This window comes from Solea senegalensis, unplaced genomic scaffold (genome assembly GCF_019176455.1).
Source record: "Solea senegalensis isolate Sse05_10M unplaced genomic scaffold, IFAPA_SoseM_1 scf7180000014069, whole genome shotgun sequence".
Classification (NCBI taxonomy): Eukaryota; Metazoa; Chordata; class Actinopteri; order Pleuronectiformes; family Soleidae; genus Solea; species Solea senegalensis.
Window position 1 is genome coordinate 26,456 of NW_025320958.1, and position 24,101 is coordinate 50,556.

Here is a 24,101-nt window from a genome sequence, read left to right on the forward strand (position 1 = left end):
TAAAGTCTGCTCTCGTGTCCAGTGCATTTGCTATGATTTTGCCGTGAGACTGTGAGAACGAATGCTCCTATCTCGTATATCTCATGTTCCCACCCATCATAAAAGCAACACCGTCAGCAAGGTGAAAGACAGAACACGGGCTAATAAGAAGCAATACATGAAACCCTCCCACTGACACTGGTGAACAGTGGAGGATAAATTATCAACTGCTCCCTGAAGGAATCTCAAAGGAATATCCCACTGCAGCACAAAGCAGGCAGCAGCCCCACTACGACATCATGACAAGTGAGTTCTTGTGCGATTCATTTTCAGTCTCCATTCAAAGTAAATCCTGATCGTAAAGACCCTGAAGTAGTAAGTCAGAACAAACACAACTAGTTTTAAATGCCGCTGTGGTTGTGGATGTAAAACAAGAAAAACTATCTGTGTATTTGTCTCTTTGTGAGAAATGGATGGCTATTTAAACTTAAAGTTCCATCTTGTGTGCAGACGAGAAGGATCCCAAGAGGGGGCAGGAGAAGAGAGGAACGGTAAAGTACTGAACTGTTTTGGAATGAAATAAAGCAGCCAGCTTCTAAATGTGTGAACTAGAACTGAAACTACTATATTGTATGTTACTGTTAGAATCTACATTTAATTTTGATGTTTTACTTTTTATTTTTATTGCATTTATTTTAACAGCCAACTCATATTTTTCTGAGTAATATTTCAAATTGACAAAACAATAAATATATAAAATATTGTGGATTTTTTTGTACATAAATCTACATATAAGTTCCCCAGACTACACCAGAAATGCATATGATAAATCTAATAAAATAACACTAAGGTACTTTTAGTTTGAAGGCAGGTCTAAGTATATTATTTGTTTAGATTTCCTTTTTTCCCCTCAGCTTTGTATTTGTTTGGTACTTACAAATCATATATATATTATATATAGTGACTACAGGTGCCCCCCACCTCATTAAAAAGCGACATAACTATGTACAACCTGCTTCGTTCCATCTCTTCCCCAGAGGTTGCCATTGCTCTTTGAACTGATCTTTTTGCAGTCTCAGCATGAATGTTACTTTTTTTCCTTTGTGTGAAATCTTTTAACCACTGACTGCAATGTATCATATGTTTGGGGGCTTCAGATTTCCATTTTATGCTTTAAAACATACTGAACACACTGATAAGTCCCAAGTTACTTTGTACATCCAGATTAAAAAGACAAATATGATGATATATATATGTCATGTATATGTATATATCATAATACGATGTATGATTCAACATCACAGGTTAAAATGAGTAATTCAATGATTATAATTTATATTCCACCTTATTACGTATAACTGCGGCATCAAAGTTTCATGCACACACGTCCAGCATTAAATATCAAGTATGAATAAGAAAGGATACATTATTCTGAAATGGTTAGTAATAGATAATAGTGTGGTACTTCAGTCAATGAGCTAAATACTTCATCACCATGCTTGTGTTTCATTTATCCCCCAGAGCAAAGAGGTGTGTGGCTACCCGCTCAGCATCTTCTTTATCGTTGTGAATGAGTTCTGTGAGCGGTTCTCGTACTATGGAATGCGAGGTGAGAATATTTGACATCTCCGACTGTTTTTCTCGGCGTTGTACCCAAGTGACGTCCTGCAGAGAGGAATGCCAGATTAGAGAATGTTAATGTTAGATGGCAACGACAAACAGGAAACAGTACATGTCAAGGCTAGCAAGTGAGAAGAGATAAGAGGCAATTATTAGGGATAAGGTTCAGGCCACTGTTAAGGAAAACACGTATCATAGAGGAAATAGTCACACCCAAAAGGTTGGCATTATATGACACCTTCTTTATCTGATACAACATTTCTCTCAGAATATCATGTTCAAATGTATATATTTATTTAGATATACTTTATCCTCCAAGATAGCCATAGTTAAATCCACTTCTCAAAGCAGTTTAATTAAAAAACGAAAGGTTTGTTGATAATTACAGTTCCAACACTGTGCGTCTGAGATTGATTAAGTTTAAGTCTTAATAATAAAGTGTCTTTATTGTCCCAAAGCAGGGAAAATAGGTTTGCAGCCAGGAAGATGCACACACTGAGATATTCAGACATAATACACAGATGAACAACAACAGATAACATCAAGGGCAGATTAAAAGAATCAATCGTAAAGATAAAATATGATTAAAAAAATAATAATAATATAGCATGGACACATGATTAAAGTCTCACATTATATGCACTTTCCTGCTCGTCCACAGCTGTGCTCGTGCTGTACTTCAAATACTTCTTGCTCTGGGATGATGACTTGGCCACTTCCATCTACCACACCTTTGTGGCTCTCTGCTACCTCACCCCTATCCTCGGGGCCATTGTTGCTGATTCCTGGCTGGGCAAGTTCAAGTGAGTGATTGCCTCGATGTTCTGTTGACACGTGCATAAAATAAATGTGTGATTTATATACAATTTGCTTTCGAGCAGGAGTGGGGAACCATTTCATATTTTATAATGTCCTTTGAGAGCCGTACTAAATTATTAAACGTATATCTCACTAAACTTTTTAAAGTGAGGTCTGGAACTGCTTCTCTTTGGCGAGACGTCTGATGTCAGGTTGTGATGATGATGATGCTCTTTGCAGCTGATATTCTAGGTTTAGGTTCATTCAGTCTTTTTTACACCAGTAGGTTTATTCTAAAGATAAAGGACAGTACAGTACACACAATGCTTCAACAAGAGAAGGAACAGGATTTTTGCAACCATCCAATGTCTACCGCTTTATCTACACATGAGGGTCGCAGAGCTGCTGCCATTCATACATACAAATGATTTCTATTAATAAAAATCAGCCACCTTCACCTGTGTATCGAAGTCACAGGTTGTAGAATTGAGTATAATTATTGTCTCTAATGTCCTAGGTCAGCAGAGCTTAACTTCTACATTCAATAGACATATAAAATTGATATTTGTTCCCTAGTTTTAGTTTTTTGGGTTTTTTTAAGTTTGCAGCTTTATGGCTCAAAATGCATTTGTTTATTGATGCACTTCTCCCTGTCTCTCCCTCAGAACTATCATATACCTGTCCATTGTCTACGCAATTGGCCAGGTTGCGATGGCCATCAGTGCAGTCCACGACATCACTGATTCAGACAGGGATGGGACACCAAACAACATGGTCTTCCATGTGTGAGCATCGCTGCTACTGCATGACATGGCATGCATTTGGAATTGCAGGCTCCGTGCTTATGCACTTGTTCTTTACCTTTATTCAGTGCCATGTCTATGGTGGGCCTCTTCCTCATCGCTCTCGGCACCGGAGGTATCAAACCGTGTGTGGCTGCCTTTGGTGGAGACCAGTTTCATGAACACCAGGTTAGATAAGTACTTCATTTTTTGCCTCTCCTTCAACCCTTTAACACATAAGCCTTTGCTCATTTTAACCCTAAAAGGGCCAGAAAATGTCCTGCAAGGAAGTGCAGGACATTTTTTACCCATATTTACAATTTACTAGAAAACGTTAAATTTGAAATTTGAACATTATAACACATATTTAAAATAGCATGTGTTTGAGTTTGTCCAAAGAACAGGCCAAAGAATGGAAACTATGTACAGGCATTTTTCCAACTCTCTCCTCTCTGCTGATTCGCCGGCTTCGTGCAACAGCGCGAGTAAAATTACTACTATAAATAATTTGGCGTGCAACTTCACAGCTTTCAGAAACTGCTGGAATTTTTTCGATAGCACAAACCGTCGCATAATTACGGTAATGCAAAGCGCGCTTGCACGAACCTGTCAACTGCGATATGTTCTGTGTTAAAGGGTTAAGGATTAATGTTGATCATGACATTGAAAATATGTTTGCAATATTACACATGGCACACGGATATATGTCTATGTGCAGGACAGGCAAAGGAGAACCTTCTTCTCTGTGTTCTACCTGTGCATTAATGGCGGGAGTCTCCTGTCAACCATTATCACTCCAATCCTCCGAGGTAGATATGAGTCGGACACAAACAGTGCCATAAACACAAGTGTATAAGTGATAATCATTCATAACAGTAAAATGTCTCCATCTGCAGCTCAGGAATGTGGCATCTACAGTCAGCAGAAGTGTTATTCTCTGGCCTTCGGTGTCCCTGCAGCACTCATGATGGTCGCACTTGGTATGTTTGAACTTACCATGTAGACTGCAATTCTACATACATGCGGGCTTTTGTTACACATACTGATACCACTGTTTTACATGTGCTGTCCGTCACAGTGGTGTTTATTGTTGGGAGTGGAATGTACTACAAAGCTGAACCACAGGGGAACATCATGTTGGACGTGTGCAAATGCATCGGGGTGAGTGTGGTCTGCACACCTTAACGTGTGCTCCTGCTCGTGTGTTTCAGTTGATTTACTTTGTTCTTCTCCTCATCAGTTTGCCATTAAAAACCGCTACAGGCACAGAAGCAAGCTACATCCAAAGAGGCAGCACTGGATGGACTGGGCTGAGGAAAAATATGATGTATTGTTGTTTTGTTTTACTTTCTTAAATTCTTTTACATGAATCTCGTGACGTTTCTTCGACTTGGTAACGGCTGTTCGTGTCCCATCGTTCTTTGTTGTAGAAACTGCTCATTGCTCAAATCAAAATGGTGCTCAAGGTCCTCTTTCTGTACATCCCACTGCCAATGTTTTGGACCCTATTTGACCAAAAGGTACCTTTAGTTTTCTTTGCTTTGTAAAGGTGAGTGTCATTTTTTGGCAGTGGAGTAAGTGTTTTGGCATCTCTCTTTAAGGGTTCTCGATGGACTCTGCAAGCCACCACCATGGATGGAAACTTTGTAAGTCTGGAGGAAACATTTTTTTATTTCATTGACTATAGCAAAGATGTCACGTATAATACTTTTATATGCACCTGCAGGGTCTTCTTGTGATACAGCCTGATCAGATGCAGGTAAGTTAAATTCATTGTTATCATGTTAACTGGAATTTATGCTTTTTTTTCTGAGAAAATCCACATTGTACTATTCTTCTTCTTTTCTTTTCTTTTCTTTTTTTTTAAAGACTCTCAACCCCATCCTGATCCTGACTCTGGTGCCTATCATGGACAGTTTAATCTATCCTCTGATCAAAAAATGTGGCCTGAACTTTACGTAAGTAGTCCTGTTCAGTAATCACTGTTCATAATGTCATTCTTTGGAAGGGCGATTACACTGATAACATTTACTTTACATGTCAGAGTTGTCATTTTTAACCTTAAGATGGAAAAATAACATAAATACAATAAGAGAGCCAGAATGCTTCCCTCGTTTTGCGAGGCTACGTTTAAAGCTGGGGTCTCAAACTCTGACTCAAACGACCCGGGGGTCAAAAAGTTCAACTATGAAGGGAACCAAATTGCTTAATCATGTCACAATATTCCATATTAACTATATATAACTATAATGCAATAATGATATTCATGATGACATTTCAGAGTAAAAGTGTTTATTATGATATGGAAGGAAACATAGTTCACAAGAAAAAAAATCCATTTGTGATGCTAATTTAAATAAAAATTTAAACAATAACACATGGAAAATTGTAATAAAATTGTAATAAAAACACTAAACATGTTCATGTATATATATACATATATATGTATATATATATATATATATATATACATATATTTATATATATACATATATATATACATACAGAATTTTTCCATAAATACATTTAAAATTGTGATTCATATAAACTTAGGTATTATTATTATAAAAATATTGCTTACTGTTCATGACAATGGCTAACAATCATATTAAGTATTATATTCTGCTTATAATCTAACTACAGTTGGAGGAGGTTGTGAGCCAGTTCTCATTATAACTTCATTATGGCTGGCATGTGGCCCGCGTGTTTGAGACCTCTGGTTTAAAGGCTTACAGCTAAAGCCTTATGGTTATATACAGTATTAATTTTCCTGCCTAATTTGCATAAATGATGTATAATAAGTGTTTGACAAATGCATTACCTCTGAGAACTGTATGTTAATTCAACAGACCTCTGAGAAGAATGACAGTGGGGATGTTAATGGCAGCTTTAGCCTTTGTCTGCGCTGCTCTGGTTCAGCTTGAAGTCGATGTAAGTAGACAGAACTTCCTACTGTACATTGCAAATCAGCTTGGGGGTTTAATATACTCAAAAACATTCTACATGGCATAACAAGGACACTTTTCTTTTGCATTATTTTCAGAAAACATTGCCCGTCTTCCCGTCAGCATCACAAAGTCAGCTGAAATTACTTAACATGGGTAGTAAGCCAGTCCTGGTTATGTTGCCTGGACAGGATGCACAGAATCTTTCTGCAAATCAGGTATGTCGTCTTAACAATAACTATAATACCAAATATTGGTTCAAATTGTTTTACACACGTTGAATAAGCTGTCTGTTTTTTGCAGGCCAGTGATGGTTACTTCACGTTTGAAGCAGGAGAAATCACCATTTCAACTCAAAGCCCTGCAGTGTCAAATAAGTTTCTCTTGGCCAGTGAACAGCGACAAACACTTCTTATTCCAGCTAACGTCTCTGAAACATGGCTAATGGTAAGTTTGACGCATGAAATAATGAACATAAAGGCACGCAGGATCTTTAATGGGAAAATTCAAATAAAAAATCAATTGTTTTTTTGTTTTTTTTTTCCCAGACCACAGATACAAACTCCAAGCCACAACAGGGTATCAATAAAATCCGGTGAGTTGAATTTAAACTGTTGAAACATTCAAATGTGATCCTTATAAATGATAACAATAATTCCCTACTGAGTGTTTTCATCTGTGTTTTTACTGAATGTTTTTGTTCAAATTGTAAACATTTCAGATTTGTGAATGGAATGAATACACCAGTGAATGTATCAGCCTTTGGACTAATTGAGCCATTTTATTATTCCAACTACTACGAAGTCAAAAATGGAAAGTATGGATTTTTCCTTTCCGTCTTGTGATTAGCTGTTTTTATTACACGCGTGCAGTTTATTAAACCAAACTTTCTTTTCTGGCGATCAGAGTCTCATTCAAAGTACAACGTGATCCACAGTCATGTGACTATAACTGGGAATTCGGATATGGTAGTTCATATACTTTCTTCATCCCCAGCAATGTGGACTTTGCACAAGTAAGTTTCACATAACGTTTCCATAATATCATATATCATAAATATAATATATTTAATATTATATATTTAAATATATAATATATTTTTCTGCAAAAGCAAGCCAGATCATGCTTCAGTACCAAATTATGTATGTGATAACACATTTAGTGTTCTTCTGATTAATTTAGAAGATGTGATTATAAGTGAAGTTTAATTAGATCTAAATGTACTGTATTTATGCATTTAATTCATTTCAGAAAACTGTCATTTTACCCAGGTGTAAAAATCTACGTGGAGGATAGTGATATATTTATATTTTTCTTGTTCAGCTGATCTGACTAAATTGACGTTGTCTTTTTTCTCTGTGCCATGAATAAAACACGTCATTCAGCCCCTCCATCGACTGACAGTATATGCTCATTACAATTAACCAGAGCAGTAGTAGTATTAGATGGTTATGAGTGATCCCCACATTCTGCCCTGGTTCTATAAATAATCCATGAAGCATAAAAATAAACAAATCTACTATTTAGTCCCATTTGTGAAGTAATACAATGCCCTTTGTCCAGCTCTTTTTGGGAGGTCATTAAGTCATGGGTCAGTCATGTATACATTTCACATTGGTGATCAGGCTTTTTGGAGGTATTGCGTGGAACAACAAATAGTATTTTCTGTAAATAGACATTGTTTGTGATGGTCGACTGCTTTTATAAAAAAAAATGTCTCTTTTTTATTTTAGTGTCAGGATTCTATAACTGCAGCAGAAGACATCCAGCCCAATTCTGTTTCCATGGCCCTTCAGGTCCCACAGTACTTCTTTATAACAGTTGGTGAAGTGATGTTTTCTGTTACTGGTTTGGAGTTCTCCTACTCGCAGGTAGAACATTTACCACTCATGTATTAGTCCATCACCAAGGAATGTTTTTGTACCACATATACCACAATCTGGATTCTTTATTTATGGAATTGTTCAATTCTTATGCTTTTGTCCTCAAGGCACCCAGTAATATGAAAGCAGTGCTGCAAGCCGGCTGGTTGTTAACTGTGGCTATTGGCAACTTCATCGTACTGATAGTGGCTGAGCTGGCAAAGATTCCCAAAAGGGTAACTAAATAAATAAACAAAACAATACTTATACAATAAATCTCCCAGTAATAAAACTAGTCATCACCTGATGGTACACATGATGATAAATGCCATGTTTGTCCTTCTGTCTCTCTCCTCCTCTTTCAAAGTGGGCAGAGTATGTTCTCTTTGCCTCTCTACTGGTTCTAGTGTGCATCATCTTCTCCATCATGGCCTACTTCTACACCTACATCAACCCTACAGAAATTGAGGCCCATTTCAGGAACAACGCTGATGAAGACGACGAGCAAGATAAAACAAGGCTAAAGAGGGTCAAGAGAGACTCTGTGGAATCTGACGATGAAGATGATCGAGGCAAACAGAGCAAATTGTGAAGAGTCTTACTGTATAAAGCAAGTTAGGTATTTGTTTATATCCAAGGAATGTCAGCACACAAGAGGAAATGTAATTCTGCCAGTAATGTGTGTGTGTGTGTGTGTGTGCGTGCATGTGAGTGAGTGTGTATGTGTGTGTGTGCATGTGCGTGTGAGTGAGTGTGTATGTGCTTGTGCGTGAGTGAATGGTTGATATTTTTTTATTTTAATAGTAAATTCACTATTGTGAGCACGCTAGCTCTTTAATTATATGTTTAAATTGACAGATCCATATGGAATAAGCTATGAAATATAACAAGAACTCTTTTTTTTACTTTCACACCATTGGCTGTAACTACTCTTTTATGTTTTTGTGTACGTTATGCTCAAGTTAACAATAAAATGTAATCATTGCTGTGGTTTATCAATTACAGAGCTCCCTGTTTGTGCAGATATTCTTCTTTGGACACTGCATTGACTTCCATTCATGTAAACAGTCTTAATAAAGTGTTATCCCTAACCTTAACCAGTTCCTCAGAAATTAGGTTTTGCATCATTAGGACCAGGTTTTGGTCCCTACTGGTCCTGACAACGTCAGTGTTTTATGCTGGAGAAGGTCCTAAAGAGATAGCAAATACACATACTCACAACTGTGCACTTAATTCTACTTCACACCACTGGATATTAACTAGAAACTAAAACATTCTGGCCCATGCACTATAAGACCAAGCAGTGGTAAATGTGGCAATTGAGTCAGTGCACTTTAACAGTTGTTTCCTTCTTCCACCACATAGCTACTAATTCAGCTGAAACCTGACCACATCAGACCACACGTGAACTGTTCATTTAAAAAGAAACTGACAATATACAACATAACAGGTATAATAATAGTGGCACATACAGAGTAAGATAAATTACCATCTTAAAATTAATATAAAGTTAGAAAAAGGAGAAACTGTCAGTAAAGAAAATAAACATCATATAAATAAAGACATACATTAATGAATGCATTGGGGGTATTAGGGAAAAGGTATTGTAGATGTTTACAAGTTTTATACAATTGTGTTATAACTTAATAAGATTTAGTTGTTGAACTGATTTCAGCACAAGTGAAAATCCATTGGTCGTGATTTCATCTGCTGTAGCTTGTGAATAAAAATAATGATGATAAAGATCATAAAGGTTCATCAGGTATTCAAAGTCACTGTCTTTTGTATTGACATTGTAACAAACGCCATTTAAGATTATGAACAGAATTTATAGATATAAAAAAGTGAGTTTTAAAATCTGTCCAGAACAAAAAAAAAGCAAACTGAGGCAGTTTTATGTTTCCAGAAGGTGCAGGAAACAACAGGGTCAGTAGACGTAGTAATAATACATTTAGAATGTAATGTTTTGTGCAACCTTTTCACTTTTTGACCTGAAAAACTTTTCTTTCGGTAACACGTGTTTGGCACCTGTGGTAACGTCCATCCTCTCGTGACGTATGTAGGTTTACGCATGACGTGATATGGACGGTCTCCTCTGATTGGCTGTACGGAAAATGAAAATAACATTAACCAAGATGGCGCCGGGCTACAGGCAGAAGTAATGAGATAATAGAACAACAAGCGATACAACTAGACAGCAGTGTGCATTCATTATACGGAGCAACTGCTTCAGACTACACCTGCGGCTCATCACTTGGAAGTTGCCGATCAGCAGCCGAGACACCGCGTCTGGAGATATATGTTTTTCAGCTCTTTGCTAACTACCTGCTAAGTAGCTAGCATAGCTAACGCTAGCTAACTGCGGAAGGCGAGTGAGGTGAGGGCAGCAGGCTCGAACTACAAGCTGACAAGTCGAGCTTATATTTTTACAAAGCAAACAACATCCCTGTTTGTCATATTAACCGACTTGCAACCCGGACCAGGTAACCCAAACCAGCGGTACGCGAGGAACCTGACTTCAGACCGCCAATAAGGCGAGCAGAAAAGACGAGGAAAGGCGTCATCTTTGCTGATCTGACGCCATGGCTCACTCTCCTATTCAGAGTGGACTGCCGGGGATTCAGGTACAAACATTAAATTGTGTCTTTAAAAGCTAACTTTTAGAAGACACGTCATTGTGTTCAGAGACATGCATTTTACTTGTTTACATGTTTTAATTTTACCGTTGGCTCGCAACTAGAAGTACCTGCCTCGAAACAACTTTATCAGGAACACTGCAATAATGTCACTTATCACTCTCAACCTTTGGATTTCAGTGGTAAAGCCATAGTCCAGAATTACTGAGTTAAGTTCTAAACAGGGAAGGCTGTCATCTTGTCTGACATTACTGAAATACTGACAAATCACAGTTGTCACAGCACTCAAACATGCATCAATTAATTACACAATAAAAATGCCACAAATAAACGAGAACGCAAGTTGATGTGTTCTTCCTGCATTGATGTGGAGCCAACAGTGCAAAACTGAGCTAGTTTTACTGTTACACGAAATGGCACCTTGCATTTGAGAAATATATATTTTTTTATCCTTCTGACTAAATTCTATTAGAATAAAGTGAAATCTCAATTTCTCATATACAATCTCAGAATAAAATCTGAGGTTACATAGATATTATGCTTTTAATTCATTTATTTTGGGTTGTTAATTTTGATATTGGTTTGTGGCTGTTGTGCATTTTTGCGATCTGCCATTGAATTCATGCCCTATGTACACTATGCAAGAATGACAACCTGCTTGTGTGACACAACCTAGATATGAACAATTGTACTTGTGATAGCACATAATATAAATGTTTTTCTTATGCTATAAATGCTTTATTAGCATATACGCAAACAAATGCTAGTATAAACATGAAACATCCATTCTGAACCCACAGATTACCGAGTAGACCGGTGTTATCAGTTGATGAACTGGCTGTGACCCCTCAATTCTTAAGGTTGTGTTGCATGGTTGACGCTATTCTGGACACAGTGGTGGGAGAGAATTGAGCAGGGTGAGGTTCAGGCAGCTTTAGCTGTCACAGCAAGACTGCTGACTGTGGCTATGGCCAAGTACATTCCAATTTTGTGCCATCTGTGGTCGCAGTACCCTTGCTGTTTTTATTCCCATTGTTTTTACAGAGGTCAGCCTCAACTTTATAATTTTCACCTGGATGACTGACCACACCAGTGTCATGATAGTAATTTGGTTGTGTTGTTTCTACTTTGTTTTTTTTCTGCACTGCTCTCTCTGCCTCTTTGTCTTTGATGTAAATTCCCTTCACCGACAGATTCTGCAGCCCACTCTTTGTCCGTTTTTCAAAGTGCAGCTGCTCATTTCTCCATTCACATTGGCTTGACCACCATGCATTAGCACTTTTACAGGAAACTATTCTCGGGGGTACTCTAAAGCAATGTGCACCAAGAGCAAACAGATCATCTTCTCAGGGCAGGGTTACCTGGTAATTTAAGCATCAAGCTGAGTTGCTTCAGTACTGTATTATTAAAGGCTCTGCAGTTGTATTATTTGTTGCATTTCAAATTTTATACTAACTTAGATAGAAGGTAAACATGCTTTTAGGGTTGGGCAGTATTGCCAAAACGATCACGATTATAAAATATCGATACTGATAATTATTAGTTGTATTTGTCAGTTTCATGTAAATAAACATTGAATTTAGCTACTGAGTGAAAGTTGGAAATAACCAGTTCTGTTTTTGGAAGAAAGTGAAAATAGTAATAATACTTTTCTGCCATTTTGGGCTACCCTATTTTTATCATGGTCTACAATGGACAAACGAAACACCTTCTGAGTTTCATTAATAACTGAAGGCTTCATAGGTTCTCCAACACACTTGGAAGGGAAGGATGAGGTGAGGGGTATTCAACTGCAACATTCAACTTCACCAGTAACGGTTGCCAAATTTTGAAATGGAGAATAAATTCACAAATGTGCAAAACATTCATTTTAATTATATGGTCTGGCTCAAAACTATGTATGTTTGTAAGGTACTGTGCAAAAGGCTTAGATTTGATGTTTTAGCAATGCTTTAATGATAATACGGTATAATTATTTCTCAATCACTTTATTTGAACACATCCAGAAAATACAGGAAACATGTATTTAGTTTAAAAATAACACATTTTATCCTTGCACTTCCTTGGCTCTCTTAAAACTGGAGTGGAACACTATAATGTTGCTCGTAAAACCTGCATTTGTGTTAGTATTTCACGTCAACAATTTATTCAAGATGTGTTTGAGCATTACAAACAAATGTTCTGTGAGATAAACTCGTTGGAAAAAAACAACAGAGATGGTGGTGCCCAAGCCTTTTATACTCAGCACTGTAAATATATCGATCTGTTGATCCTAAGTCATATACTTAAGTAAATTGTCAGTCAGTCATCATCTACCGCTTCATCCTCCACCAGAGGGTCGCGGGGGGTGCTGTGCCAATCTCAGCTACATCGGGCGATAGGCGGGGTACACCCTGAACAGTTCGCCAGTCCATCGCAGGGCCACACACAACTAGAGACAAACAACCATTCACTCTCACACTCACTCCTACGGTCAATTTAGAGTGTCCAATTTACCTAATCCCCACATTGCATGTTTTTGGACTGTGGGAGGAAGCCGGAGAACCCGGAGAGAACCCACGCACACACGGGGAGAACATGCAAACTCCATGCAAAAAGGCCCTTGTTCCAACCGGGGCTCGAACCCGGGTCTTCTCGCTGCAAGGCGAGAGTGCTAACCACTACATCACCGTGTGGCCCCTAAGTAAATTGTATCATAGTATATTTTTATTGAATTGTTACCGAGCCACACAGTGGAGCACGTGGCTACTGTTGCCTCACAGCAAGAAAGTTTCTGGTTCGCGTCCCGGTGCGGGCCTTTCTGTGTGGAGTTTGCATGTTCTCCCTGTGTATGTGTAGATTTTTTCCAAAACATACAGAGGTAAATTGTACACTCTAGATTGTGTGAGTGAATGGTTGAATTTCTCTATGGGTTGACCCTGCGATAAACTAACAACCTGTCCAGGGTGTACCCCACCTTTTGCCCTATGTCAGCTGGGATTGGCACCAGCAGCCCTGTGACACTCATGTGGAGGATAAAGCAGTAGATTATGATTTAATTAATTGTTGCCCTGCCCTGCACACTTTATAAAAATATTTTATATTATATATTTATTTTCCACTCCTTTATCTTAGCATGAACAGTTTATGCTCATTATTGCCAAGCATGGAGGGAAATTGAACTGGCCAACTAGAAGAACATTACTTCTGTTGTGGTGCTCCATGGGGAAATAAGCCTTTTAGTGCAGTCAATGAGACAGGGTGTAGCCCTTCAATGTCTCTCAGTGTCAGCCTCTATGGGGAAGGCCATAAAGCCTTACCTGTATTTATGTCATGTTGTCTAATAATTTAAACATTACTCAGAAGTACAACTTGAAAGGGTTAAAAAGTTACTCTCCTGGTTATTGCACAGAAACTACAAAGGACAAATAATATGTGCCTGAGGCAGGTTAGCTGTATGAAGTGAAGAGATGTCCTGGGATTATCTTTAATGCATTTTATCACGTTATAATGTGCTTAACATCCCACACTGAGCACTGCTTATGCAAGTTATCACCCTAAGTGACAGATGCTCAGTTTAATAATCTTTATTCACATATGATGTTATGAGGGAGTGAAGCATCAAGAGGCATAGACTGAATTGTCAGTCCAGCTTAGATGGTGATATCCACACTGTGTTCCTGCTGGAATGAAGAGATTGTCTCAATCACTGTTTCTCTGTGTCTGAGTCTCCACAGACACTAAGAAACATAAGCTATTTTTCTCATAAAAATTGGTTTATTGGTCATAGTTCTGATGATGAACTAAAGTTGTCAAAGTTCCTATGAAGAGTGCATTTTACATGATGGTATTAACTGCTCTTATTTGACATGTTTATAATTTGTATGAACAAAAATGAAAATTATTAGTAAATTAAGTTGATTGATTTAGGAATAAGACTAGTGTTCCGACATTAAGCAAATATAGATGCGTTTGTCCGTCTGTAATTTAGAATTTGCCTAATTCTTTCTCCCTGTTCATCTCTTTGTCGCACAGAATTTTAATGCTGACCCAGAGGAGCTTTTTACCAAACTGGAGAGGATAGGAAAAGGCTCTTTTGGTGAAGTCTTCAAAGGCATTGACAATCGGACTCAGAAAGTTGTGGCTATTAAAATAATTGATCTGGAGGAAGCAGAGGACGAAATAGAGGACATTCAACAGGAAATCACTGTTCTCAGCCAGTGTGACAGTCCATTCATCACCAAGTACTTTGGATCCTATCTTAAGGTGAGTGTGAACCTTGAGAAGATGCATCATGTCGACATCTTAACGTATGACACTAGTTTGCTATGTCTGTCAATTAATTATTAATATGGGCAATGGAACAAGCATTGCTCATATAATATGGCTCACATTACTGTAGAGAAAATGGAGTAATGTTTGTCATATGTATATATATATATATATATATATATATATATATATATATATATATATATATATATATATATATATATATATATATATATATACATATATATATATACATATATACATACATATACATATATACATACATATACATATATATGTGTATGTGTGTATATATATATATATATATGTGTATCTGGCTTTGACCACTTGTTGAAAGAAACAGCAATTGTCTTGACGTTGTGTTTACATGATGCACTACAACCCTTTTTATCGTCTTGTTTGTGTTTAGTGTATAAGCTTGGTATGTGTGAGGCATGTGGATAAAAAACTAAACCTCACATTTTCCACGTTGTACCATGCACTTAAGTCACAGTCACTGCTACCACTGTTTGTACCACTTCATCGGAATTTTGATGTCTTCACAAGTTTTTTTCACCGTTGGAAAAAAAACTGCTTGTGTGGGCGGCAGCAACAGAGAGTGTCAAAGTGACTTTGACAACTTAAGTCAAAATCTCAGCAAATGCTCTGATGACACATCCACAGATCTAGTGAAAGCCTTGCCCGTCTTGCTGAACTGCTTTCACAGCAAACAGGTGTTACAAAAACATTTTGAGCACAATTGAACTGGACAGTTGAGCTGTAACTGGTGTTTTAGACAAATTTAGATATGCTTTTACTTTATAAAAGGTGTCTGGTTAAGTAGTAGACTCAACTACTTGAATCATCATGTTGTAAATGTAATAAATTAGATATTTAATAATTAATATTAGGAGTATTAGTTTGAATCAGTTGTAAGCAGACTCTCCAAACCTGTGGAAATAAATTAAAATTAATCACTTTTTTTAATAAGGGTGTCAAAGTGAACATGCTAACCTGTTATATGTAAAAACCTGATTGTGTCTGATTATTTTACAGGGTACAAAATTGTGGATTATAATGGAATATTTGGGTGGCGGTTCAGCCCTTGATTTGGTAAGTCAAATAAAACTATAAAAGTAAAAGCAGATTAATGAAATTGCTGTTTTAAAAATACACTGTACCATTGTGCCATCTTAATGAATCTATTCCTCTAGTTGGAACCAGGTGCCCTGGATGAAACACAGATTGCCACAATCCTGAGGGAGATCCTCAAGGGACTCGAGTATCTGCACTCTGAGAAGAAAATACACAGAGATATCAAAGGTAATGTAGTTTTTTGTGCATTGTTATCTCTACTCTGTGCCATTTATTTACCCCTTATATAATTAGAAAATAATTATTGTATTGAAACAGTGATGTTTAATAGATTTCTTTTTTTTTTTAACAGCATTTATGTATGCTGTGTTTTGGATTTTTGGCATACCTTTTAATGGTGCAGAGTTCCCAAAATGTTGCAAACACAGGTCAAAAAGAAGTCTGTCCTGTTTATACTTGGCAGTAACCACACATTGATTTGCTCAGACCCTCCTTGCCTCACTATCTTCTAAAACAGTATGTAATGCTTCACATACACTATTTTGGTTTCTCTTGCCTTCAGCTGCCAACGTCTTGATGTCAGAACAAGGTGATGTGAAGCTGGCAGATTTTGGAGTGGCCGGACAGCTGACAGACACACAGATTAAGAGGAACACATTTGTTGGAACACCTTTTTGGATGGCCCCTGAAGTTATAAAGCAATCTGCTTATGACTCAAAGGTAAAAAAAGAAGAAGAAGAAGAAGAAGCGAAGAACAAATCCAAGGGTTCCCTGTTATCATGTGTAGTGCTGGAATTTTCTTTTATTGTTGATGTGGCTTGTGAGTGCGTCTATAAAGCTGACAGCTGCATCACTTTGTGGTCAGCTTTGTTTGTAAAGCTCGCAGTGTAGCTCATCAGCTGAGCCGGACTGAGCACAGAGGAGTGCGTAGTGTGAGCTTCTCTGTTGGGATAGTTTTCCTTTGAGTCAGCGTGGTCCAGTGCATAGAGTAAAAATATTACTGTCAGCTGCACAAAGTTAGTGTTTTGCTGTACATAGACCAGCATAGTGGGGGCTGTTAATCATTTTCTTGTGTCCCGATGGCTTTACTGGAGAAGAGGTATTGCTGCTTTATACAGTTATGAATAAACAAAATAATGGGTTTGTCCCACAGTACAAAAACATGCCAAATAAGGTGACGTTTATTGGAGGCTTCATCCGTATTACTCTGCTCCTAATACATTTGCCGTCCAAAACACCCGGGGAGTCTTGAGAATGGCCAATATTTACTGTTACATTACAGCTTATTTCTGATTTGTCTTGATTCATCAGAAAATCCAATTTTCAAAGAGGAGAAATGTTGTGGTTTTCATCAGTCGACGGTCCTCCATTTTGCTCGCTGTATCCACTTTCCCCACTGCTTTTCCAGGACAGCGAAATGGGGAGGTGGGAGGGGCGTTTCAGTCGTGTGATTTCTAAATGTCCTCTTTTATTCCCTGAATCTGTATTCAATTGCACTTATTTGCTTTTAACTTTTCTGGATATACCAACTTTTACACCTTCCTCAAGCATAAAAACTTGTGCACATAAAACTGGCTGATGGAAGCCCAACAATTGTCATTCCCTATACTTATTTGATATTCTGATCGTTATCATCAATATATCGTGGTGACACGATACGTTGATTACAGTCTCAAAACTGTCTTGTTTACAGCTGAAAAGAGTGAAAATGGCCAACATTTACTGCAGGCCTGCATTTAGTCTAGATGGACAGAAAAGTAGACACCTGGAAACGATAGCGCACCTATCTGCATTCACTTCCTGACTGATTCTTGTCAGCCACAACTTATGCTATAAGCTATAAATTAAAAGCTCAGTTAAAACCTTTTTTTTCTCTTCTTCAGTTTCACCTCATCATCAGTCTCATAACAGAAATCCTTGTTCTTTCTCTTTGCCATTGTTGTTTCTCATGTGTAGCACTGTCTGAATTTAAGCTGCTTACAGAGGCATGTGCATGCTCATTGTATCTGAACGTCGCATGGTTTGCATTTTTTTTAGGTATGTTTGTATAAATACAGTTTATTTCTGATGTGTCTCGGCGTTGATATGAGTGTGAATGGTTGTCTCTCGCCATACGTTGGTCCTGTGATAGGCTGGAGAAGCTGTCTCTCGTCCAACGTCAACTGGTATTGGCTTCAGCCTCTCCACCACCCTTAGACGATACACAACATACGCAATGGATGGACTAGCATTTGAGTTTAATTAGCAATTTGTCTTTTTTTATTTGTTTTATAGGCAGACATCTGGTCATTAGGAATAACGGCAATAGAGATGGCTAAAGGAGAGCCTCCCCATTCTGAGCTTCATCCAATGAAGGTTTTATTCCTCATCCCAAAGAACAACCCCCCAACACTGGAAGGAAGCTACAGCAAACCACTTAAAGAATTTGTGGAAGCCTGCTTAAATAAGGAGCCTAGTTTTGTAAGTTTAACTGTCTCTTGTACATGCTGTTACGTGCAAGAAAGTAAATGGAGTGCAAAACTTGATTTTAATCTTCCCTGCTGCGTTTGTGTTGTGATTTCCTTAGAGGCCAACTGCCAAAGAGCTGTTAAAGCATAAATACATTGTCAGGCATGCCAAAAAGACTTCCTATCTGACAGAGCTGATCGACAGATACAAGAGGTGGAAATCTGAGCAGTCTCGGGCGGAATCCAACTCTGATGAATCTGATGAGTAAGTTGACTGCGCCATCATCGTTCCAAGCAGTAATTGACAAGATGCTGCCAGTTTTCATCCTAGAGAAAAAAGAAAAAGTCTCGCAACTTTACATACACCGAGTAAGTCCCTCAAAACCCTGTGTCACTGTAGGGAGGCAGATAACCAGGCATCTGGAAGCAATGACGCCACCAATGACGCCAGCAATGACGACTGGATTTTCAACACCATCAAGGAGAAAGACCTGAAGAAGATGCAGAACGGGGCAGCACAACCTGCTGAGCTGGAGAGGAAACCAGTGAGAAACATGCACCATTATAGAGAGAAAAATTGAATTAATTTATATTTGGTCATCTCTTTCAGATTTCCCTTTTCACCTTTCAATCGTCTTTTTTTTTTTTTTTATCAGGTGCATGAAAGTCCAAAGAGGCCTCTGTCAGAAAGTTTATCATCCATATTTTCTCCATTGTTTTCTGAGGTAATCACATTTCTTATTTTCCCTCATCATTGCATGAGTAATGTAAAAGCAAATGTCATATACAGTCTGTGTTCGAATTATGTGAGAGCCAATGGGAGCTGAGCTCCTATGAAGACGGGTCAGGCTCCTATGAAGGTAGTCATCTGTGGAGATGGTTAAAATATAACCAAAAACCAAGGGCCTAGGTTTGTGTATGGACGGTGGGGACATGTCCACATCAATATTAGAGACGGGGCAATGTGTACGCGTGCACACATTCTGTCTGTGAGCGAGCAGATTTTTACGAGCATCAGTGAACGCATCACAGCCGAGCTGAGATATCACTGAGTCACAGAGGAGACGAGAGAGAGAGAGAGCAGGTGACGTGCGGTGAGTTTTGTAAAGCACACAGGCTAATCCTTTTTGCTTTTTTGCTTTACTGGCCTGCACTACTTAACACACACGTAACTTTGTCTATGCGTACTAGTTTTCATTTTGTACCATCGAAAAGGGCTTTTTCGGCAGTGTCCCCACCAGTCTCTTATGCCCTTGCCACAAAACACGATTTTAATTATCATTGTATTATTTTAATCACAAACAATGCATTTAAAGAGTACAATTCACATAAATGAGACAAACGGGCTGAAGGAACGACTACGAAACTGCTGCTTCCATCCAATATTAGAGTAATATTTACTTGCACTGTTTCCTCATCAGTCGACACATTCCTCCATTTTGCTCACTGTATCCACTGTCCTGGAAAAGTGGATACATGCTTTTAACTTTCCACCTCCCTCAAGCATAAAAACTTGTGTTTCCATTCAGGTGTGTTTTTGCACAAGCGTCTTATATGCGTTTTTGCAACAGGCCGATGGAAGTCCACCTATTGTCATACTCTATACTCTACTTATTAGATATTGTGATCATTATCATCAATAGAGTGGAGATTACATTACTGTTGTCTCTAAACTGTCTTGTCTACAGCTGAAAGAAAAGAGTGAGACAAGTAATGGCAAGCCAGAAGTTGCCGAGGCGCTACGAAAGGCTATTTTCCTGGCAGAAGAAATGCACCCTGGCATCTGTGACTCCCTGGTGGCTGAACTAGTGCAGAGACTTCAGAGGTAGTTGAAGTTCATATTTCCACGCCCCACTGTGCTGACATTTTGTTTCCTACTTGTCCCATAATTTTGTGTAATTATTCATTAAAAGTGTGATTCATTGAAATTGGCTGTTCAGGGTGAAATGGTTCAATTTACCAATGGACATTCAGTATTATAGAGAAGTTGTGTGTAGGTGTGTTATGGTTTATCACGCGACACAAACTTTAGTTTCCCATCAGAAAAAAATAGCTAATGTTGAGATAAAGTGGCAAACACATTCTTAGATTTGTTTTGAGGGAAGTGTCGGTTAGTGGAAAATGTCGGTCTACTAGCAGCCATGTTGTCTCATCACCATCATCTGTATCACAGGTAATGCTAGTACAGTACAGTCACTGGTGTTGACATAGATTCTTCATATCATCTGCTTTTAACCTGTGGTCTGTTCAGTAAATAGATTTTCTTTTCACCAGATTTTCTGTGCCTCACGGAGCTGCCACTCACTGAGAGGAGCCACGTTCACTTCTGCTCCCAGCTTCCCACCCTGGTGGCAGCCGTCAGATCTTTTTCACTGACCTCCACAGCCAGGATGAAGTCTCCCAGGAAGGTCTCTGTCACACTTTGCTCAAAGCAAATCCTGACTCTACCCTGTTTTTATGCTTACACGCCACCAGACGGTAATGATTCAGGACAGTCAGTGGCCAGCCAGTTGGCTGCCACCGTGACTGCCAACTGCTGTAAGATGTCCCTTCTCAGTACCTCCTTCACAAAAGCTTTATTTTAGAGGGGTGGTGTTAGCTATCTTTTCCACAAGGACTTTTTTGGTTTGGGGGAGTTTGTGGCTTTTTCACAAAGGTTTACATTCGGCATCCTTTCAGAGAAAAGTTCCACGCTTAATTGACTGTGTGTGTGTTGGCGTGTGTGTGTGTGTGTGCGCGCGCGCGCGGCTGTGCAAGATCCCCTGTGAAACCTGCGGTGATGAGTGATGATTGTATTGAACACTCAGGTATCCTGCTTTAAGTGGAATGTGTCCTCTGGGAGACGGAAAGAGCTCTAAAGGGTGGTTGTACAAACATGTAAATAAGCAAATTTCTACAGATTCATGAAAAAATAATAGAGCGTTTGTAATGGAACCACTGTGTACAAATGGCCAAAATGCAAAGTGTAGATAATGGTTGTGAGGTAAATATTTTGAGAGACTTAAATGGGCATACATGAGATTGCCTTGCCTTTGTACTTTGTTCTTTTGTGTATCAGTCTTTAAATACTCATCCAATGAATGAAAATGGCTGCCCTCTACCATTTTTTACTACACAGTAGATTCATTATATATTTCTTAATTTCTCTTTAACCCTTTTCACTCTATGCTGTGGCTGTAAACATGTAAAGAATGTAAAACAACAAAAACAGCAGTGGCTAGATCATGCATGCCCCCACCAGTTTGAGACACTGGAAGTTCTGTTTCCAGTCGTGATTCCTCAAAGCCTTGAGTTGCGTTGGTTTGTCAGACTTTGCCTCATTACCCTGCGCTTTTTTTTTAAATTGTTGTTATTATTATTATTATTATTATTATTTTGCTGTGCGATTTTGATCAGTGAGATAAACTGAGGATTTCTCCATTCATTCATTCCATTAACGGGGCAGTGCCATCATCTATTTTATTACTCGTGAACCGGCAGACTCTGTTCGTCTTCCTATAGGAGCTGCAGTGGAACGATCTCCTCAGCGTACCTACATCTTTAATTGCACTTCAAGTATTAATGCCTTTTTACTATAAACAAAGTAGCCATAAAAACAGTAGCACAAAGTGTACGGTGTTTTTCCAGGTATTCACCATACTAACTGGGACAAAGAGTCTGCCTCAAGTCTTACAGCTTTGACTCTGGACTTGCTCATGCAGTGAAAAGCTGATTTCAGACATAAACGCCGGGTAATGTCAGAAGATTTAGGTCTGAACATCACCACGAGAATCTCCGGAGGATCCAAGTGAGGGTGTGGCACCTGATTCAAACATGCAGGAATCGGACTATCGCCTCTTTCTTTTTTTTTTTATTGCTGTAGATCCTCTGGAGTTTCTCCTGCTTTGTGTCACATTAGACGTTAAACTAGGGAGTGGACATTTGAGTTCAGTCACCTGAGAATCTCCACAGTTCAGTGCATGTCTGAAAGCAGCTGAAGGTTCTTCCCTGGCTGTACCTTTTTGCATTTGGACTTGTTTGAGAAGTGTTACATTGACTTCACGCACAGTAGATGACACTGCTCTCAGATGTACATATTAACATAAAGCCAGGAGGTGTTCAGAGACCAGTGGCACTGCTACTACGTCTTGACTAGTTTCAAATGAATGTTCATGATGGAATAATGTAAACAGTTTAAAAGCTGTTGGTTGTTTTGAGCAGTATGCGTTGTAGCATACTTCTACAGCACTGGAGTAACGTTGATTCCTGAACAGAGCTGAAACTGAAGAGTATTTGTGATGGATGGGTGAATGAATGAATAGTATCAGCTTTAGTGTTATATCTCATTTTCTATTCGTATGATTTCTTCCTTTTTCCATCGGACATTGAAATGCGTCGCAGCAAAACCTTAAAAATGAGTAACGATCAAAAATATTTCTTTCATTCCTTCTCAGAACATTGTGTGCACAAAGAAATCGGAAATAGTATTATTTTTGCCACACGTTAATACATGGCACATGGTTGAGTTCAATGAGCAGTTTGAGAAACACATACTTTCACTTTCGTGTTGAGGATTGGACGAGGCTTATACCATTATACACTCAATGGCCACTTTATTACGTACACCTGTACCATCAAATGCAACTTATTTTCAAACATTGAGGTAATAGATATTGGCACCCTGCTCTTGTTTCCTTTCTGTCTCTACACATTTGGCTCTCCAGTGAAGTCAAATTGCCATAATATAGCAATCATTTACAAACATTTCCAACCATTTCACCCGGAATCTGATCTTTCAGTTTCCATTGAGCTGCTTAAGTTGTGGCCAGTTTGTGTGAAGTTGTATCAGTCTTCATATTTAACTCTCAGCAAAAAGAAAAAGCTTTTTTTTTTTTATATTCACATATTAAAACAATGCGCTGAAACATTTCCTCTTCTTTTTAATCTGTTATTTGTTCTTAAAGTTAAATGAGTAAAAGTAAAATAAGTAGAAATTAAATCAACAGGGTGCTTATTTTATTTTATTTACTCTTCAGATGTGCCATGTATGCCCTCTTCAAACTGAGACACAATCTCAATACAGTTTGCACCTTTTACATGGCCTAACATGACTTTCCAGTATGTTTTTATGTGTTGCACTTTGTATGATTTTTTTCTTTTTATGGTACTTTAACAAAGCCACAATAACACACAATAATTTGCATTTTACTTTTCACCCCCTTGTGTGTCGTATGGCAATAAAGCAGTGTGAGTGCGCAACAGTAACTCTTTTCTTAGCTCAAGTAGGCATATAATCTATTGAACTATTTTTATAGCCCACAAAAGCAGTATTATGTATCAGAGGGAGTCAAATTTGGTTTTGTGATGTGTTCAATTTTATTTTTTTTTTTAAACTAAACACTGGATAGCAATCACTTCAAAGGTACATTTCATTATGTGTGACTTTGCAGACAGTTTATTACCCAGTATACGTGTTTGATCATTCAGGCCAGTGCTGTTGAATTTGTTGAAAGTTGTCAAAAAGTTGGTTAAAGAACAATAAAATCACACTTTAAATTTGAACCTCTTTGCCATTATTTGACCTACTGTACGTCCTTCGTCTTAACGTGATACTGGTGAGAATGTGCTGGAGTTTTTCGATGTCAGTCTAAATGCATACCTCCGACTGTCGACCACATGCTTCATAAGCGGTGATGACGGTGTGTTT

At 38.3% G+C, this 24,101-nt stretch overlaps 2 protein-coding genes across 2 annotated transcripts; both read left to right on the forward strand.

Moving 5' to 3' along the window:
• The first annotated feature begins 141 nt into the window (after positions 1 to 141).
• On the forward strand, positions 142 to 8,988 carry slc15a1a (solute carrier family 15 member 1a). The gene is made up of 23 exons (XM_044015984.1): positions 142 to 285; positions 490 to 530; positions 1,501 to 1,588; positions 2,261 to 2,402; positions 3,063 to 3,182; positions 3,269 to 3,368; positions 3,898 to 3,988; positions 4,076 to 4,159; positions 4,258 to 4,340; positions 4,420 to 4,506; positions 4,610 to 4,699; positions 4,781 to 4,825; positions 4,906 to 4,938; positions 5,049 to 5,137; positions 6,029 to 6,110; positions 6,223 to 6,342; positions 6,428 to 6,571; positions 6,673 to 6,719; positions 6,846 to 6,941; positions 7,031 to 7,139; positions 7,858 to 7,995; positions 8,115 to 8,222; positions 8,354 to 8,988. The coding sequence occupies exons 1-23, from the start codon at positions 279 to 281 to the stop codon at positions 8,576 to 8,578; spliced, it is 2,169 nt and encodes a 722-aa protein (XP_043871919.1). The 5' UTR covers positions 142 to 278; the 3' UTR covers positions 8,579 to 8,988.
• A 1,124-nt stretch (positions 8,989 to 10,112) lies between these two features.
• On the forward strand, positions 10,113 to 23,956 carry LOC122760816 (serine/threonine-protein kinase 24-like). The gene is made up of 12 exons (XM_044015989.1): positions 10,113 to 10,363; positions 10,470 to 10,610; positions 14,637 to 14,867; positions 15,930 to 15,986; positions 16,088 to 16,196; positions 16,531 to 16,688; positions 18,243 to 18,428; positions 18,535 to 18,680; positions 18,816 to 18,960; positions 19,072 to 19,140; positions 20,104 to 20,240; positions 20,690 to 23,956. Exons 2-12 carry the CDS (start codon positions 10,569 to 10,571, stop codon positions 20,721 to 20,723), a joined length of 1,314 nt encoding a protein of 437 aa, XP_043871924.1. The 5' UTR covers positions 10,113 to 10,363; positions 10,470 to 10,568; the 3' UTR covers positions 20,724 to 23,956.
• Positions 23,957 to 24,101: the final 145 nt, after the last annotated feature.

Excerpts from the sequence above, each read along its gene's own strand:
- slc15a1a (XM_044015984.1), top strand. Across the intron at positions 1,589-2,260 it reads CTCGTACTATGGAATGCGAG|CTGTGCTCGTGCTGTACTTC; the intron begins GTGAGAATATTT and ends GCTCGTCCACAG. Across the intron at positions 4,507-4,609 it reads GGGCTGAGGAAAAATATGAT|AAACTGCTCATTGCTCAAAT; the intron begins GTATTGTTGTTT and ends TCTTTGTTGTAG.
- LOC122760816 (XM_044015989.1), top strand. The coding sequence starts at position 10,569 with ATGGCTCACTCTCCTATTCAGAGTGGACTGCCGGGGATTCAG. Across the intron at positions 10,611-14,636 it reads GTGGACTGCCGGGGATTCAG|AATTTTAATGCTGACCCAGA; the intron begins GTACAAACATTA and ends TTTGTCGCACAG. Across the intron at positions 18,961-19,071 it reads CTGAGCTGGAGAGGAAACCA|GTGCATGAAAGTCCAAAGAG; the intron begins GTGAGAAACATG and ends TTTTTTTATCAG.